The sequence below is a fragment of the Nematolebias whitei genome, chromosome 6 (assembly GCF_014905685.2).
Source record: "Nematolebias whitei isolate Nwh7 chromosome 6, NemWhi1, whole genome shotgun sequence".
NCBI lineage: Eukaryota > Metazoa > Chordata > Actinopteri > Cyprinodontiformes > Rivulidae > Nematolebias > Nematolebias whitei.
Window position 1 is genome coordinate 18,847,542 of NC_056503.1, and position 14,565 is coordinate 18,862,106.

At 38.3% G+C, this 14,565-nt stretch overlaps 1 protein-coding gene across 1 annotated transcript; it reads right to left on the reverse strand.

Annotated features, from left to right (window-relative positions):
• Window positions 1-4,126: 4,126 nt before the first annotated feature.
• Window positions 4,127-10,087, reverse strand: LOC119411565 (T-cell surface glycoprotein CD3 epsilon chain-like). The gene is made up of 5 exons (XM_037678519.1): window positions 10,015-10,087; window positions 9,401-9,604; window positions 9,195-9,329; window positions 7,614-7,666; window positions 4,127-4,189 (listed from the first exon to the last, which is right to left on the reverse strand). The coding sequence occupies exons 1-5, from the start codon at window positions 10,085-10,087 to the stop codon at window positions 4,127-4,129; spliced, it is 528 nt and encodes a 175-aa protein (XP_037534447.1).
• Between the last annotated feature and the right edge of the window lie 4,478 nt (window positions 10,088-14,565).

The window sequence follows — 14,565 nt, forward strand, 5'->3', positions numbered from 1 at the left end:
GTGGTGGGATGCATCACAAACAATGATGAGTCCAGCTACAGGCAAGAGGTGGAACACCTGGAGAGCTGGTGCAGAGAGAATAACCTTCACATCAATGTGAAGAAGACGAAGGAGATTATTGTGGACTTCAGAAGGAACAAAAACATCTACACCCCCATGAACATAAGAGGATCTGCGGTGGAAGTGGTCTCCAGCTACAAGTACTTGGGTGTACACATGAATGACAACCTCAGCTGGAGCAACAACACGACCAGCCTGATCAAGAAAGCTCATCAGAGACTCTACTTCCTCAGAGGGCTGAGGCGAGCTGGTCTGGGAAGCTCAGTCCTCACCTCCTTCTACAGGTGTGCAGTGGAGAGCATCCTGTGCTCCAGCATCAACATGTGGCATGGAGGCTGCACAGCTGCAGAAAGAAAAGCTTTGCAGAGAGTGGTGAAGGCTGCACAGAAATCTGTCAGAAATCTGTCGGAGTCAGTCTCCCCACCATCACAGACATCTACACCTCCAGATGCAGGAAGAGGGCCACCAGCATCATGAAGGACCCCACTCACCCAGCACACACACTTTTTGTCCCACTCCCCTCAGGAAGGAGGTTAAGGAGCATTAAGTGTAGAACCACTAGACTGAGGAACAGCTTCTACCCTGAGGCTGTTAGACTCATGAATCTCTAACCAGAATAATCATTGTGAAATTCATCATATTGCTGCTGATCTGTTTCATGTTGCTGCTGATCTGTTTCATGTTGCTGTGTTCATGTGTGCTCATCTGCTCACACAGACTCATGTTCGTGCTGCTGTTCGATGTAATGTTTTTATGCTATTAGTGCTTAGTGTATATTTAGTTGATGTTTTTCTTAGTTCATATCTTAGATGTTTTTACTGTTTTTCTTTTACATTTTATTATTGTATGTAACAGGGACCCTGTGTACATAATCTTGTTCCACCACATGTACCACATGAGATGCGAATGACAAATAAATATCTCTGACTCTGATCTGACTCCATGGCTTTTCAGTCCAACAGGAAGGGGAGGAAATCACCAATAAAGGAAGAAAACCCATTTATCTAACCTATTGTTCATCAAACGAAAAATTTAACTTTCATACCTGATTGTGGGTTTATGGTCTCCAAGATAGAACCTGGTCTGAATTTTCTCTTTAACTCATCAGGTCTAAAAGCTCGACACAGGAAGGCCAGAGGTCAGCACTGGAGGAGAACACCTCACTCATCCACTTTCCAAGACTTCCAAGAGGAAACTTTTTTTTTTTGAATGAGAGTCAAAGGTTTTCCTTAAAGCTCCAGTATACTCGTGCGTCCTGTCAGCCACGTGGAAACTATGCGCACTGTCTGCAGAGTGTTAAGACTTCATAGTCAAGTGTCCACCCTGAGCGGCTGCAGTCAGCTCCGCAGGAAAGGGCGTTTACCTTGAGGACAACTTGAGGTCGCCGATTTGTCATTTGCTGACACGCCTACTGGATTGATTGACAGGTCGCAAAAAAACAACAACAACAACAAAAAACAAGAGCTGGCAGCCCCAGCTGCAGCGGTGTTCTGCGTTTATATGTTGTTAATAAAAAGTTCTAAAAAAAAAAAGGGGGGAGCGCTGGCCCTGCAGCCCACACATCAGACCAACCTAACAGGAAATCTTCAGACCCTCCCGCAGCCACGCTGGACCTGATTTTAATTCACTCGTTCCTTTATTCCTTTATTTCTCACCATTTCAGTCATGGCTTCAACGGAGGAGGGAGAGATCTCTTGCCTTTTGGCAAAAAAACAAACAAAACAAAACAAAAGGCCATTAAACCAGATCAGGGATGAAAGGGAACTTAATATGTTGGTGTCGCATACAAAACAGTCCGTCGCCGGGCAGTTTAGTGTGTGACACAGATTACGTGTACGCGGTTGTACAAATTGAGCTTTGCGCGGACTTGCCCTGCGTGTGTCCACATCGACTCTAATCCGGTACACGCGGACCTCCGTGGACTGAAGTATGCCCGACTATACTGGAGGTCTTAGAGTTAAAGAGGAATCTCTTGGCAGAGAAAATGGTCTGAGAAAAAAGCAAAAGACAGAAAACACCCAACAACTGGTGCACTTGGTGGTTTTCAGCACCACAGCTGAGAGCTGATAGCTCAGTGTGGGCATGTAGAGTGTACTGATGGTGGATACAGCTGCATGCTAAACAACTCGGGCCACATTAAAGTTGATGGAAGAGTAAGATATAAAGTTAAGAAACCTTTGTCAGGTGAATAATAATAGGTGGCTGCCTTACTAGGAAGTCCCCAATTAGAAATTTAACAAGAAGATCAGCTGACTTAGTTGAAGAACGTAAACCTGATCAGAGAGCATTTTTTTCAGAGGGCCAAATCCAGATATTTAAAAAAAATTAAGAGCCGCATTGAGAATTGGAAAATAAATTTTCTTTAAGACTTTTTCCAGACTGTTTCTTTTTGTAACATAGTTAACATGCTTGATAAAAACATGCCTCCAATACTCTTTAGGAATGCATTCTGTAAAATGGCTCATGTGAGAAAATATTTGTTAGCATAAATTTGAAAAAAAAAAGAAAAAAGTTATGTTTGTCTTGCCGAGTCTTCAAAGTTCAGTCTAGTTCTGGAAACACAACTTAAAACATGTTTTAGCTTATCTTAAGCTAAATGTTTTTGATGTATTTGTCCAAGATGCTTATTCAAACTTCCTTAAGTTTCATTGATAAAAATGTTGGTTTTCATTAACTTTTTAAAAAGTTGTTTTTGTTTCAGATAAGAATATTTGGGGCCGTCTGAAGAATGTCTAAGGGCCACTTTTGGCCCTGGGGCCTTATATGACCGACACGATACTGATCTCTGACTTCAAGAACGAACCACACTTATGAGTTCAGAGAAGAACCCCTCCTTCACCTCCATACCCCCACACAGACATACGCACGTCAATGGAGCTAACTGAGCAGTAAGATCTGCTTTTAAATCAGTGTATTTTTATAAAGAGTGTGCAGGATGAGAATCTGTCGCTGCGTTCTGTCACACGTCACCAAACTAAAGTAAAAAACGGATTAACAATATTTCCATCGACAGGAGGAAGTCTACAGAACGAGACACGTTCACGAGATTAGTTCCACGTTTGCAGTAATCGTGAGAAACAAAGAACGAGGAAATCATGCTGGTGAAGATCTGCAGATGTGAGCTGTAGGTTTCATGATTCACACCAAGCTGCGTGTATCTGCAGGACTGTTTCCAACCAAATACACAAGAAACACGAGAACAGGGCGAATGTGGTTTATTCTATTAATGGCATGTTACAGTCACGAGAAGATAAAAACATCAAAATGAAATGAGAAAACAAAAAGGAAGTACAACAAACAAACAAAAAAAAACCAAAGCTGATGAGATGAACAACAAGCAGCTGTGCTTTTTAACAGTTAAAATAATCTCAAATGTATTGAGTATTAAACAATACAGATTTTTTTATTTAATTATACAAAACTGATAAGATGTAGAAGCTGTTGTAAACTCCTAAACTCTCAAAGCAATAAAAACATAAAAAATCCACCCCACTGTACATTTACCAGTGTACCAATATCATTTTCTTTTGAATACTTATCATTAATCTACTAAAATGTGAATCTTTTTTTTAAATGTTTCAACGATCTAAACTGAGACAAGTGTGAACAAAGCTGGTCCTTCCTGAACATTTGAGCTGTGTTCACGTTAAATCTCAAACTTTTTGCTCACCGCTTTTTCTTCATGGTTAAATCATAAAAGATGGCATCAGCGTTAAAAAACAGCACGTTACACATGAATAAGCATTTTGAAAGAATTGCTGTTCCATTTGCATTTCTTTTCCTAACTGAATTTAAATCAGAACATACAAAAAGCATGTTACTCTTTACACAATCGTACTGAAACTAAACTTTAAATGTTTCTTCAAGTGCATGCATCATGGGGTTATTTTTTCAGAATGTTACGCCGCTTTAATAGAGTCTGAGCATAAATTTAAAACACAGCGAACTCCAGTAGCAACACAGTTAAAAACTCAAAATGTTAAATGTGAATTGTTGTTAAATCATAAAGCAAATTTTAAAAAGCATCCAACTTTTCCATCTTTTAGTCATTTCTCTCTCTTTGTGTCTACCTGGAGCGGATCACCACAGCAGAGTAAGTCTCCGTTGATTCAGAGTTTGGGTTCAGTTGCTGCCAAAAATCACAACGACAACAAAGAGTTAGCGGTCGGCTCAAAGAACACACTAACACCTGAGACAGACAGTGACAGACTTACACTGGACACTTCATGAAGTACTTTCAGTTCATGTTAAAAAATGTTTAAAACCTTTTATAGATTGGGGAATAAAACAAACAAACCAACCAAATCATACAACTCTGCACACAAATAATGATAGCATCACAAAACCATTTGAAATTTATTTAGGTCCAGTTGAATTATACTTAAAAAAAAAAAAATCTGAATTATTGATTTTTTTCACAGTTTTATGCTTTTTGTGGAGAAATAGACTATGTTACATTTACACATTTCAGTATTTTAGCTTATATTTTCCCTTTTTAAATAAATAAATTATAATCTGAAATCTTGTCTAAGGCATTTCTGTTTATTTGAAATGGACACCAAAGCCTAATAAATACATTTATACATGTAAAAACTGCCTGAGATCTGATGAATAAAGAGGACAGTGGTGATTTTAGCCTCTTTTTGGAGGTGCTCAAGCACCCTTAAATTTTAACTCAGCACCCCTGAAAAATAAAGAAACCATCATTACAATTTTGTAAGGAAGCTTAGTTCTCAAATCTTAGATTCACCAAAATATTTAATAAATTTGAAAATAAAAAAGGTGGAATCAATGATCACACTCAAAAACAAGCCAGTAAAATCTGACTTCTTTGCATGGATCAGATCCTCAACACCACCTGTCAGTCAATCCAGTAGGCTCATCAGCTACTGACCAGTCGGCGATCTCAATTTGTCCCGAAGTGAACGCCCCTTACCTGCAGGAGCTGCACCCGCTTTTCCTCCGCCAACATTGTCTGGGTTTTGCATTATGAACGCTTTGTGGTCAGAGGGATTTCATGAAAAATCATCAGAAAAAAATGGTTCCACATCGTCAGTGGAGAACAAATAATTCAGACAGTGTTACCCTGAGTGTTTAGAGGGTGGAATACAGTTTATTCCATTTCCAAAACCTAAACCAAGTCTGGAAAAATGTAAAAGATGGATGGATGCCGGCGGCCGACCTCATGAGCAGCTGAATACAACAGTGATAACCAGGCAGTACCACATGTTCAGGTAAATCCTCCATTTTCTGTCATAATTACATTGTATGCTTAATGGTTCAAGTAAACGTTACTGCTTAAAGCTAGTTGTGCTTTGTTTTGTGTGTTTTATATGTAGATATATGTTGTAACCTGGTTGTGTAAGTTTAGTCTTTGTTTACTATGATCCTTTAACAGTCCTATTTGTAACTGAGCTCCTCGTTTATGGACAAACCACCCTGAAAACAGATGATCTCTGGCCTGTTTAGTATTTGAATGGGAATGCCTGGTGCCATTGTCAGTACTGGGGGCTAAGCACCCCAAAATGTTAGATCCTAGAATAGTCCCTGAAAGAGGACATAAGACACGGGGTTTGTGTCTTCTATATTTTAGCTCCAGAGACCAAATGATTTGGAGCTGTAAATCCCTGTCTGACTGTTTTTACCTGAACAGTCCTTGACCTTTAAGAAGTCATAAAGTTTTACGATGAACAAAAATAATATCTACAGAATTCCACATTTGGAAGATGCTTAAAGATTTTCTTCTTGACTGTGTACATACAGTTATACAGGTTAATCCCATTGAGTCTCGGGGACTCATTTACAAGAGAGAACTGATTTTAACAAAAAGTGATGACAACAGTGGACAACAACGGCAACAACAGACAATCATAAAGGATGCGTACAAATGTATTTTTTATTTTTAACAAGCAAAAATAAAATGGTAATTAAAAGGGTAATTTAAAGGAAAAGTAGAGAATAAACAGCTAGATTATAAAGCGGTGTAGAAAACTAAAAACAGGAACATGTCTGCATTGGTTCTGGCCAGGAACTTAACAGATGTTTAAAGTCACTTAGAGAGGTCAAGGTCAACAACTTCAGATCTTTTTGCAAGATATTCCAGGAAACAGGAGCGGAGTAGGAGAAGGCCCTTTTGCCAAGTTCAGTCCTCACTGAGGGAACACTGCAGGTAATAATGTCCTGAGAGCGCACGCTGTAGCTGCACTCACGCAGAGACATGTAGGAGGAGATGTATGAAGGCAACAGACCAAGAAGTGATTTAAAGATTAAAATGTACCAGTGAGAGAGTCTGCGTGAAGTTAATGATGACCAGTTAACCAGTGAATACAGGGTGCAGTGGTGGGTACGATAATCACAGCCAGTTATGAATCTTAGTGCACCATGATAGACAGCATCCAACATCTGCAGGGTTCTTGTAGGAGCGTTCATGTAAATAATGTCACCGTAATCAATGGACAGAAGGACAGTCACAGATACAAGGTGTTTTCTAGCATTCAGAGATAGACAGGATCTATTTCTGAAAAAGAAACCCAGCTTAACTTTCAGTTTCTTTACTAGGTTTTCCGCGTGACGTTAAAAGAAAGATGCGAGACTGTAACAAAGAAGGCTTATTCACAGTGGTTGATATAGCTCTGCTAATCTGCTAACAGCTAATAGCGGAACAAATTTTTCGCTTAATGTATAGTAATTTTGCTAACTTTGGAAACCGTTAACGGAATTAGCTTCCGCTAAATTCGTTTTTGCCAACTTGAAGTCCGCTAACAGAATTCACAAGGTTGTTCGTGTCTGTTGAGGGCGCGTCTCAAATAGTCCGTCAGGCACAGTATTGGCTTAGTATGTGTACAAAAGGCAAGACGTTATTGGTCGACGCAGCTTCAACTGGAAGGAGTGGAAGATGTGTGACGCAGACTGAGTGACTGTCATCTTAGTAGTTTAGCTTCTGCTAATTGCTTTACCTGTTTAGCGGTTTAACGTTAGCAAAGCTAATTTTTTAGTTAGCATAATATGAGTTAGTGAAGTTCACCTTTTGGTTAACTGTGCCCACCCCTGCTTATTCATTTCTCCTGAAGGTTTGGGTTTTTCAAAAAAAAAAAAAAGACAGGTCTAAATTATAAAATGATCTACATGTCAAAGATGTTTTCACAAATACAGTGGCGGCTGCCAAGATGGCTTCAAAGTGGGCCGGTACGACGTGACACAGAATAATGTTCACAGACTAAAAAACACAAAAATATGCTGTGGTTGTCAGAACACAGCCACAGTTTGCTGGTCACAAAGCACAGTTCAGTGAGACGGCATTCAAAATTCTATGTTCTCACAATTATGAGTCACCAACTCGTCTCCAGCCGTGGCAGCTCACGGCAGGGATCGGTGCTTTAATCAAATTCTTGACAAATAAGTGGATTTTTCAAGAGTTGCATTTAATTAAATACAAAACTTTGATTTAAATATTAAAGACTACTCTTTGTCATTTAAAGCCAGAGAGGAACAAAACAAGCTATAGATGACAAATTAAAATTAGACATACATACAGAAGGATTTTGGACACCTACCTCGTAGTCAGCAGCAGGGACAGGAGGAGCACGGCCTCCTGATTTAGATCGTGCTAGAGGATGTAGAGAGAATAAATATGATTAAATATTTTGATTTAAACTAAATGTTTGCTAAGATACTCAAACATGTATTTGTAAAACGACGTAAGTGTAATAACCGTGAAATTAAAAAAATATAAATTACTCAGTGGCCATCAGTACAAGTTCTGGAGTGATTTGTCAACATATCAAGCTGTGATGTAATTTATAAAGAGTATAGTAACGGGTTTAAGAAAATAAAGAAATTGCTTTAGTTTGGATTTAGTTGAAACTTTTGATGCAATAATCATGTTGCGCTCCTTCAAAATCATGACCAATACAGAATAAATGTTGCAAACCATTTTAAATGTTAGGTTTCAAAATGTAAACATGAAATATACAGAATCACAACTAAAGGAAATAACCAGCGGTGCTCCACAAGGTTCAGCATTTGGCCCTATATGATTTATCTGTTTGATTTAGATTATATTTGTGTTTGTGGTGAAGCTATTATGTTAAATTCTACTATGTTTCCAGATTAAATTTTTAATCAAGCTCAGGGAAGATTTGAAAGGTTAATAAAACAAGTAGAGATCAAACTGATCATGAAAAAATTGGTTTGGCATTAATAAATTATATTTTGTTGAACCCCCCACAGAAGTTATGGTGCTTAGGTTAATTGTGGACAAATTTGACAAAACGTTTAGAATTAAATGGTGTAATATATAAATAATATAAACATATTTTTAAAAAAATATTAAAATCTGTTGCTGTTTTGTTTAGAATAAAATAATTATTTAAGAAGTTTTTGAATTTGTTGTTCTGTTCTCTTGTATTGCCATATTCTGTTTGTCATACTCTGTTGACACTGAAAAACACAACAACAACAACCGTTATAATAATAATAAAAAACAATAAAATAAAATAAATAAATAACATAATAATAATACCAGTAATAAAATATAGATTTAATTTTTAAACTTCAAATAACGCTATAAAAGTACTTAAAACTTATTTGAACAAAGTAAGAGATTAAAAGATTATTTGTTCCAGTTGTTTACTGATGTTGTTTACATTAAAGCAAATCTTGTTCTATATTGTGACCAAAAGCTTCCCTATACTGTTAAAAAGTTTGAATTAAGTTGAAAAAAATAATTACTAATATTTTTTATATATTTTATAAATGTCCATTGAGAACCTCTGTGAACTACAGATGTGTTTTAGTTTTGGGACTTAAATAAAATGGTTGTAACAATGAGTTCAAAGCTTGTATATATATATATATATATATATATATATATATATATATATTTATTATTATTGTAAATCCAAGGTAATTATGTGTTTTTATTGCTAATTGATTAATAGGTGAAGACTGTAATAATCAGTGAAATGATCTGTTTTGTTTCTTTTTCTGCCGTGTGTTTTTAACACCTGAAGGGTGTAAATCAGCTTCAAGCTATTTCTTTTACAATTACAGTAGGTTTGTTTAAATATGGTGACTGTTATTTCAGCTGATTTCATAGAACCAGAAGTGACGGAGGCTGATCTGTTTGTTCCTACACTGCGAGCGTTGGTCCGGGCTTTTCTTCTTGGTGCAGCTGTAGACGATTATCATCAAGACTGAGGTCCCGATCAGATCCACGATAATGACCAGCATGAAGAGAAACCCGTCCACCTCGAAGCAGTTCTCACAAGCTGCAGGTGAAATATGAGCTGTCAATCAAACGTTCTAACACGGGTCTGGACAAGGTTCTGATTGGACTCACCTTTTCCTTTCACATAGAAATAATACATCCTTTTAGTGAAAGTATCGTCACTTTCAGTTTTCTTGTATTCACAGTAGTACTGGGCTTTGTGTTGATACACAAACTCAAATGTTGTTGCCGTTGTTGGACTTTGGACTTTTGTCTCACTGTCGTACCAGATCCCATCACTCGGACAGGTCAGCGTGACTTTATCTCTCCAGAAGGCTGCATCTCCTTTAAACAGGACAAAACAAGTTTATTTTTTTTGCATTTGTTTTAATTTACTTCATCCCCTAGAAAAACAGGACGTCTACATACAACCTTATACATAATTAGAAAATGTTCCCTGTTTTCATTAAAGCACATTAATTTAATTACTACCTATTTTTTCCAATACCATCATCAACGGGAAAAATAAAACAACGCAGCCAGAAACAACAAAGATGTCAATTAACTATATGCAGCAGTTTAGGTTTCAGTATAATAAACTGGATAAATGTAAAAAAAAAACAAAAAAAAACGTAAAGTGATAAAAATAGTCTTGTTTCAAATTCTAAGCAGGTTAAATGAAAACACTAAAATAATTAGACTTAAAAATATGAAACAAGGACGATCCAGCGCTGTTACTGGTTTACCTGATTCTGTTTTCACGGTGGCTGAAAACATGAGGACTACGACGAACGCGGCCTCAACACCCATCTTGTGCATTTTAGATATTTGTTGTTTCTGGAATCGTCTGTTTGGCCAGATTTGTAAAATCTCCTGGAAATGATCTGAACTTGCATAAAGTTGTCAGTTAAATGAGACAACACTAATCCTATGAAACTGGTTGTCTCTCTCAAGCACCCCCCCAAATTAGCTCTACAGGAAGTGCTTCTTTTTTGAAGATTAATTTGCAGTCAAATTTCATATTGAAGTCAAACTGAGGTACAGCGTGCAGCAAGTTTCCGATGTGCGTCTTGATTGATCTCAGATCGAGATCTGAAAAGAAAACAGCAAACAGGACACATCAGATTACATGAAGTTACAAAGACTTAGGAGGAAAATCAGTTTGAAAATTCACCAGACTGCAAATGTTTTCTTGCTGTTTGAGAAGTGTTATATTTAATGTAAAATGTGACAACCACAACTCAGGATCAACGATGTAACACATTTAAAGTGATAACAATCTTGTTTCTATAGTTTTACATGAGCAGAATTACATCTAGTTTATAGCAATGAATCACTAACATGTGACACTTTGAAGTAACAGCTATTACATTTGTTAAGTTATGCATGCAGAACCAAATATAATAGTATAAATACTATATAGTAGTAATACATACATATAATAGAATTATTAGTATTATATAGTTGATATGAGAGATTATATCCCTCGGCTCCCTGTCAAATCCAGAATTGAATTCAAAATCTTTCTTCTAAAATACTAAGCTCTCAACAACCTAGCTCCATCTTATATTACAGATCTTATTGTTCCATATTTTCCTAACAGAGCACTTCACTCTCAGACTGCAGGTTTACTTGTGGTTCCTAGAGTTTCCAAAAGCAGAATGGGAGGAAGATCTTTCAGTTATCAGGCTCCTCTCTTGTGGAACCAACTTCCAGTTTCTGTCCTTGAGGCTGACACATTGTCCAGTTTGAAGACTAGACTTATTTCCTTTTTGATAAATTTTATAGTTAGTCATATTGTTTTCCTGAGCTATCCCTTAGTTGTGTTGCTATAGGCTTAGACTACGGGAAGACAAACTGACCACATTTCCTCACTCTGCTCCTGTCTTTACTTACTCTATTGCACCTGTTTGTATTTGTAATTATTTCTATCTTAACATTTTGTCTTTCCTCTTATAGAAAGTACACCTGGACCTGCCATTCTGTGTTTAGTTCTCCTTCCTGTTCCTCTCAGGAACAGGAAACCCAGCCCGTCAAAGCAGATGGCCGCTTGTCCTTAGCCCAGAGGTTTCTTCCTGTTAAAAAGGAGTTTTTCCTTTTTACTGTTGCCCTAGTGTTTGCTCAGGATGGGAGACTGCAATGAAGTGGAGTCAGAGCAGTCTGCTGGCTTCTTTAGATAAACAACTTTTATTAATTGGCTTTTTATGGATGTGAATATTTTGTACAGTGCCCTGAGATTCATTCATTCATTCAAAGCTTTATTCAGACAGATAAATCGCATTGAGCCTCGAAGACTTTTACAATTGAGATCCGTTTAGACAGACAAATAAAGTTGTGAAAGTAACAACACAGGATTTGGAGGCAAAACAATTCCTAACATATTCTCTCTCAATGGTCATTGGGAGATAGCATGAAACTGAAAACACACCCTGCCCACATAAGCACATGGTGATGTAGACATTCCGCTGGGGAGGCGGAGACGACAAGAGCGGTGAGTGTGTCCAAGGATGCTCCCGGAGGCACTGTAGGAGTTCTGATAAGAATGGAATAATCAGCCAGTTCCCTCTGGTGAGATCCGTAAACATTCTCGGGGGGTGCCGAGGATGGCCAAGGACAGCGCCAGTGAGAATCCAAGAGTGTTGAAATGATGACAATGTTTATTCTGTTGGTTCCCCCTGGTTGGTCCATCATTCAAGAAAACTATGCTTCCTTGTTTTAATATTGCTTAAAAGTATAGTTTCTTCACATGGTTACAATGGCCCTTGGAGTGCCCGAAGATTAATCTAATGGAGCCAAGGCCACCATTGGCCATCATCACTGCAGGATGACCATTGCTCCCACCCCTCACCAGGATGCATCACTCTGTGGACTATAAAAATTAAAACTACCTCTCTTATACTCAGTGTAACTCCTACCCACATGAATATCTTGCACCAAAATCTTTAAGATTTACTTGCATTTTCTGTTCCAGTACAGAAAAACACTCATCTCCAAGACCACAAATGTTCATTATTCAGTTTCCTCAGTGACAGAGGCAAATTGCTTCATTTGTATTTTTTTTTTAATTGAACCATGAACCAGTTTTTCTGCATCATTTTTGACAAGATGTTTAGAATTTTAGTGATATTACACAGGTGGAGGAAAGTGGTGTTGGCAACGTTTTTAATATGGGGGACATGTCCTGATCAAAAATTATTGTGACTCGGGCAACCCAGAGTTGTACGAGACCCGGAACAAGACAGACAGACAAGTACAAAAGTGACAGTGTTTATTAATTACAGTGGATAATATTACAGTTGTTTCTCTGGAGCGCCTGGGAAGAGGAAGGAGATTTGGGTGGGGCGGGGAGTGTTTAAAACAGGCAAATTTAACATGATGATGCTTCTCTCTTACAGGTTTTAAGATGTCTTGGGGCCCAACTCCAAATCCAAGGGAGAGCTCCAGAGGGTGAGGAGACCAAGAGTCCAGCTGGACAGGGGAGGCTGGCAACTGGTGGCAGGCAAGGCACAAGGAGAACCAGGGCGAGGCACGAGGAGAACCAGGGCGAGGCACGAGGAGAACCAGGGCGAGGCACGAGGAGAACCAGGACGAGGCACAAGGAGAACCAGGACGAGGCACAAGGGAACCAGGACCGAGGAGACAGGATTGCTGTGGACAAGAAAACCTGGTAAGTAGATTTACTACATGTGAACATACAGGCTGGAGGCACAAATACCTTTAATGAGCAATGCTCCAGCAAAGAGTAGCTGGACTGCAGCCTTAAGTAGTGAATGACTTTCATCAGGTTGATGGCCGTCAGCTGTTCTCAATCAGCGGCCAACTTGGACGAGGAGCTGCAGGCAGTGGTTTTCTTACAAAAATAACACCAAGATTAACATTAGAGCTGGAGGCCAGATTAATGCCATCCAAGGAGGGTGAAAGACTGAAAAATTAGATACTCAGGTCCAAAAACTGATACCTCAGTCTTGTCTGAGTTTAAAAGCAGAACATTTAGGGTCATCCAGGTTTTTATGTCTTTAAGACATGCTTGTAGTCTAAATATCTGATTGGATTCATTGGGTTTCATGGACAAATATAACGGTGTATCATCAGCATAACAGTGAAATTTATCCCATGTTTTTTAATGACTAATGAGTCCCTGTGTACTGTTTTAGGTTTTCAGTTGTTCCTACGTTTCTGTCGTCAGTTTTTTGTTCCCACTACAAACATCTAGCTAGAAACTGTTTGTTAAAAATATATATTTTGTTACGTCACTAAACACCTGCCTGCTGACTGTAACTATCAGGGAAATTCTGGTCAAGGATGTTTATCCCTAACTAATGTTAAACTGATTTTGAACCATGTGTGAGTTCAGAGAGTTATTTTATTTTCAGAGAGGAGCTGATTTGATCCTGCATGTACAGCTGGGAGGCCGAGGTCATTATGGGCAGTCTGTGTACTGTGATGGCTGATAAGTGTATGTAAACTATTCTCGCACACTGTCCAGTGCAGATTCTCACGTCTGGGCTTCAATGAGACATCTGTGTAAGCCTGTTGTGAAAGTCTGTCCTTGCAAGTAAAAACGAGTTAAATATCTTCTCGTGACCTGGTGTGGCTTCATTCAGTAATAAAGATGAATTGAGGTTATTTTTATCCAACAGCAGCCACTATCATTTAACTCGGCTTTGAAACACATCACAGAGTAACTGAGAAAGTTTTTAACCACCTACAGTCACGATAAATAAAACATCTTGATCATTTTCTGAAAAGTTTGAAGAAGTGATGTTCTTCCATCTCTCTCTAGCTACAGCTGATGTCAGTATTTTGACTCTTCTCCAGAGAATAACTGCAGTGTGCATCAAATTCTCTCCATTTAGCATCTCCATCCTTCCAGCTGTCAGGTTCTGGTGCTGCAAAATGCTCCATGGGAAAGTTTATGCTTGACGATAACAGAAAAGTGTAAGTCAGCTTTCCCAGCCTCAGTCACTGTATTTTATTCCTGGATGAGTGCTGCTCCGTTCGTTGACAGCAACTCCAAACTCTACTCCATTAAAGTTGAAAACAAAAAAAAAATGCAACAAGAAGTTTAAACTTTCTGTTGTTTCGTTCAGCTCTGCATACGACCTGTGTAAATACAATAAACTGGGGTCTCATATGTTTGAGATCATGTTCCAACTCAGTACAGAAACATGTTTGTTCACGTCTGAACCCAAAGGAACCATTTTACAGAAAATAAGCTTTGTTTATCAAAGAGTTATATCTATCTATCTATCTATCTATCTATCTATCTATCTATCTATCTATCTATCTATCTATCT

What these genes read in the sequence shown, in the direction of transcription:
- LOC119411565 (XM_037678519.1), bottom strand. Translation starts at nt 10,087, where the DNA reads ATGCACAAGATGGGTGTTGAGGCCGCGTTCGTCGTAGTCCTCATGTTT. An exon ending in CACCGTGAAAACAGAATCAG is followed by an intron (nt 9,605 to 10,014) that starts GTAAACCAGTAA and finishes AAGGAGATGCAG; the next exon opens with CCTTCTGGAGAGATAAAGTC. An exon ending in CCCGGACCAACGCTCGCAGT is followed by an intron (nt 7,667 to 9,194) that starts GTAGGAACAAAC and finishes TACATCCTCTAG; the next exon opens with CACGATCTAAATCAGGAGGC.